The 5,010-nt window shown below is 39.4% G+C and overlaps 1 protein-coding gene across 1 annotated transcript; it reads left to right on the top strand.

Annotated features, from left to right (window-relative positions):
- Positions 1–1,516: 1,516 nt before the first annotated feature.
- LOC122663157 (probable nucleoredoxin 3) lies at positions 1,517–3,036 on the top strand. Its single transcript, XM_043858859.1, has 3 exons — positions 1,517–1,646; positions 1,900–2,379; positions 2,460–3,036. Exons 1-3 carry the CDS (start codon positions 1,542–1,544, stop codon positions 3,030–3,032), a joined length of 1,158 nt encoding a protein of 385 aa, XP_043714794.1. The 5' UTR covers positions 1,517–1,541; the 3' UTR covers positions 3,033–3,036.
- The last annotated feature ends 1,974 nt before the right edge of the window (positions 3,037–5,010 follow it).

The following is a 5,010-nucleotide window of genomic DNA, read 5'->3' as shown; positions in this document are numbered from 1 at the left end:
AAATTTATGCTCACTTCTGTGAGTATAAATTGATTGTTGGTACAAGATGATGTTTTGGGGGTTTTGAGAATAATGGATGGATTCCAAGGAATGGAATCACTTTTGAATTTTAATGAGAAAATGTAGAGATCAATAAAGTCTTTGATTTGCAGTAAAGCTAAAAGCAGGGTCTGTTTTTGAATCAGGTTCAGGTACTTGTATATATTCACTACCAATCTACAAAGAATGGAATGTGGAATCAAATATTGATACTTGGATTCCTAGCCAACCTAAGGATATGGATTGTGGATTGATAAAAAAGAAACTGATAATACCCCTCTTACATGGGAGAGGTCATCCATGATCATGGTTTAAAATATCGGATTCGGTCGTCATCGATCCCGATACTATGTCGTTTAGGGCTACAATAGGGTCGGGTTGGTCCAGGCATTTTTTAACCCCAGCCCAACCATGAGTCCCCTTAGCTGGGCCTAGGCCTGACTCGATCTTGACTAAGGGCCTGGAAAATCCAACCCTAACCCGCCCTCAGGGTCGGGCCGAGCTGATCCTAGTTGGCCCTGATCATGGAGTGGGGGAAGGGAGAGATGCATAGATCTGACTGAGTTGGGCCGAGTCAGAGAGAAAATTATCAATTTCACATAAAATAACACTATAATAAAATTATTCATCCAAAAAAAACACTATAATAAAATGTATGATCACTTATTATCCTCATATATAATATATATTATATAACAAAATATGTGTGACATTTGAAGTTTATAATATATATATATAGTAAAACTGGGTCGGGCCCTGACCCACCCTCAGGGCCACAAATTTCCAGCCCTGACCCATCCTCAGGGCCGGGTATTTCAGGTCAGGCCATGTTCGGACTCAGGGCGGGCCAGGGCAGGTTTGGGCCAACAGAGCCAAACTTGCACCCCTAGTGCCATTATTGTAGTGGTGAAACATTATGGACAAGGGGTATAACGGTAATAAAAACCCATTTTTTAATAAAATCAAGGGTAAATTTGTCCGATATGTGCCAATACTATATCAGTATCGTATCGGTTTTGCAGGTGATTGATACCCTATTTGATACCGTACACTAAAACCATGAGACATGAAGAACTTGGTGCATTTCTCAGCCTTTTTGGCCCTAAAGTTGGACTGGGTTAGACCCGAGTGATCTAGCCCTGGCCCAGCCCAGTCAAAGATAACTGCTTTCCATGAGGTATTTGCTGCATACATATCCCCAAATTTCTCTTGTCCAGAGAAACTGTCAAACGCACTTTCCTAATTTTTTCTCTGTAGATTCTATCTCTAGACTATAATTGGATGTTTGGAGAGAATATTGGAAGAACAATACAAGTTGACAAGTATATCCGTTAACAACCCCAAAATTTCAAAATTCCCTGAAAACGAATCTTCTTAAGCTTTATCTTTAAAAGTAGGGTGAACAGAACCCAAAATAAAGATCCATAGAAGAAGCACTCACCCACCAAGTTCTTTTGCGTTCACTACTTTCTCTGCTTTTTCTTGACTTCCTTCTAGCTGTGATGGCAGGAGGTGAGAATCAAGCAGAGTATGTCAATGGCAGCAGCATCACCTCATCAATTTTAGCAGCAGAAGGGGTTGAGTTCCTTGAATCATCTGAAGGCAAGGTAAGTCTGTATTCTATTTTTTTTTTTTTTTTTAATGTAGAAAACATTAGGTTTTCAAGACTCTGTGTTTTTTGTAATTTTGATCCCCTATCACTGGTTTATCTTTGCTGAACTGGGTTTTCTTCAAATTTTATTATAATCTTGTTTAGATTTATTCCTTTAAAGCTTCAGGGGAATTGCCTATGAGACCAGACAATTACTGGATTTCTCTATCAAAATGAAAAAATTTCCTTTTTTTGGAATTTTTTATCAGGTTCCCCTGTCATCACTTGATCAAAAGACAATCTGCCTCTTCTTCTCAGCTAATTGGTGTAGACCTTGTAGAGCTTTCATTCCCCAATTGGTGAAACTCTATAACACACTAAGAAACACAGATAGAAATCTGGAGATCATTTTTGTCTCCTTTGATAGGGATGAGAATGGATTTAGAGAACACTCCAAGTTGATGCCATGGTTAGCAGTCCCTTTCGACATTAATATATGTAGACGATTACGCAATCACTACCATGTTGTCCGTATACCTTCTCTAATTCCATTGTATTCAAATGGAGAACCTGTTGAAGGAGATGCAGTGCAGTTGATTGAAGATTACGGTATCGATGCTTTTCCATTCAGAAGAGAAAGAAGAGAAGAATTGATGGCTATGGACAAGATGAAGCGTCAAGGGGGGAAACTAGATGATCTATTAGTAAATGGATCACGCGATTACGTTGTTTCTGGGGATGGTAGAAAGGTGAGATTATCATTATTAGTACTATTTCATTATCCCTACCATATTAAACTCTTTGATGTTTTATAATGTTTCTTCTACAGGTACTAGTTTCTGAACTTGTTGGTAAAACAATTGGACTCTACTTTGGGGCTCATTGGTGTCCCCCATGTCGCGCTTTTACCATTCAACTTAAAGAGGCATACAATGAGCTCAAGATCAGCCAAAACAGAACATTTGAAATCATTTTCATCTCTACAGACAGAGACCAAGAAGAATTCAATCTCCATATTACAAGCATGCCATGGTTAGCAATCCCTTATAATGACAAGACCCAACAAGACCTCTGTAGGATCTTTGACATCAAGGGAATTCCAGCTTTGGTTCTTTTAGGACCTGATGGTAAGACCCTTAGCACAAATGGAAGAGCTTTGATCTCTTCCTATGGTGCAAAAGCCTTCCCTTTCACTGAATCAAGGAGAGTTGAGGTGGAAGCAGCCTTAAGGAAGGAAGTTGATGGATTACCCCATCAAGTGAAGGACCCAAAACATGAACATGTTCTCAGGTTGGATAAAGCCAAAGCTTATGAATGTGATTTCTGCAAAGGCCAAGGAAGGTTTTGGGTTTTCTCTTGTGACAAGTGTGACTTCGACCTTCATCCGTCGTGCTTAGATTAAACATCCATAAGAACATTAAGAACCAGAGTAGCTAATTTCTCTTGTGCCCTTGATTTTGATACTATAAATGGTGAACATTAAGAACCATTTGATCATATCATTGAGAGAATTGAGTATGAAAGTATGTATCCAGTTCTGTACTTATATCTGAACAATAATTTTTATGTTATTTTATTTTGAAAGTACCATTTACTAATTCTAAGTTCTGATGGTGTCTGCAAGATGATCTCTAAACAAAATCTCTCTTTCCCACTGAGTAAATAACTGCATTTCTTGCTTACAATGGCTTCTAGATTTATGTCTGAAAGCAGAAAAACCATATCAATATTGTATGAAGGCATTAAAAATTCTGAGCATTCCAACACTAGGGTGTAAAGGTGAGGGTTAATTTTACAATTTCTGATGTACTTTTGTCTGCTATTGTTGTATCTTATCTCCTCTACTATAAGGGTATTTTTTGTATTTGCATAATGTTCAACTTACCTATAAATATATTCTCTCTAGGGTGGAGGATTGATCATGCTGATCAGGTATGCTTTCTGATCTCATTGACATTGAGAACATCTTCCAATATGGCAAGTAGTTTCTTTACCTCATTAGTCACCTCAGAATTGATGCTTTGCTTCTCATTGCTGTGAGGACCATTCTTGTGATGCATACTCAAGGGATCTATTAGAGCTCCTTATCAGAATGATTTCTTTATATGGTTCCCTAATTTCTTAAAGTACTGTCCAATCATGAAAAATTTTCAGCAATTACATTTCCCAAGGAAGAATTTTCACCGAATTGAGAGTTAAATTTTCATTGAAAATAAAATGTAGAAAGTTTTCCCATACACAAGGTGAAGGGTTCACCCAAAATCCTAGGGTCAGTATTAATATATCACTAGAAGTTCAGTTTACGGATGATCGACATGTAGCAAGATTTGAGGTCGGTCCATAGAAGTCTTTGGAACCAAGGATCAGTGGCTCGTTAGCCGGTAGGGCATAAAGCCTATATCTGACACAGATATCAAGACAGCGCAGACATCAATCATTTTTAATTGGGTAATGGGGAACAAACATTATCCACATCCCGACTACGTCATGTCGCAATGTATCGAGTCACGTTACAGTTCGGCAGTATTTAATGAAGGCGTGCTTAGGATGAGCCAATATCCACCGAAAGGGCTGATTATCTCCTGGAAAGCCCACTTTGCATTTAAAGCATGCTTACGGGTTGCAAAAGATTGGAAGTCCCATCATGTCAAATCAAAACAAATCCTCCCAATTGCCTATAAAGATCAGATGCAAACTTGGGGTAAGGCAGAATGAACTCAATTCTTTACTTTAGAACCAGTTCTGGACGTAATTCGACTATGGTCGAAGAACCTTGATTTGGTTCTACGTTCCTCCTGAAACTCTTCTCTCTCACTCTCTCTCTCTCTCTCTCTCTCTCTCTCTTGATAGATTGGATGCCCTGAAAAACTGACTTAGGCATCAGAGGATTACCCCAGTGCTCGCTACGGTCACCCTCTTATGTTCTCCTTGCTATGAGCAGATTGACGCATCTGACGGCCTACGTCACCCTTTAGTTTTCACCCGCAACAGTTTGGTGCCCACCGTGGGGCCCTCAGTCCCCATAACCACCTTCTTTAACCTTTGAGAGACTTGAGTGAGAAAAAATGGCTCGTAACAGAGGGCAACATGCAACCTCCTGACAAACTAACAACAGTCAAACTGAGAGAGATCCTAACCCTGTTACCTGACATAGTGCTGAAGTTTAGGCGAACAACAACCATGTTACATAAACCTTTCCTGTCCACTCTGCTCCTAACGAAGAAACTTTGATAACCTGTGCAAAGTTTAACCAACTCAACCAATCCCTCCACAACATTTTTGGAGGCTTTGCTTGGTTTAGCCTAGACCACAACTTACCAAAGGAATTCAGATCTCCATGTTGAGCACAGAAAAATTGCTTCAACACCACGAGAACGAGC

Source organism: Telopea speciosissima, chromosome 5 (assembly GCF_018873765.1).
Source record: "Telopea speciosissima isolate NSW1024214 ecotype Mountain lineage chromosome 5, Tspe_v1, whole genome shotgun sequence".
Lineage (NCBI taxonomy): Eukaryota > Viridiplantae > Streptophyta > Magnoliopsida > Proteales > Proteaceae > Telopea > Telopea speciosissima.
This window is presented reverse-complemented; position numbering and strand designations above follow the sequence as displayed.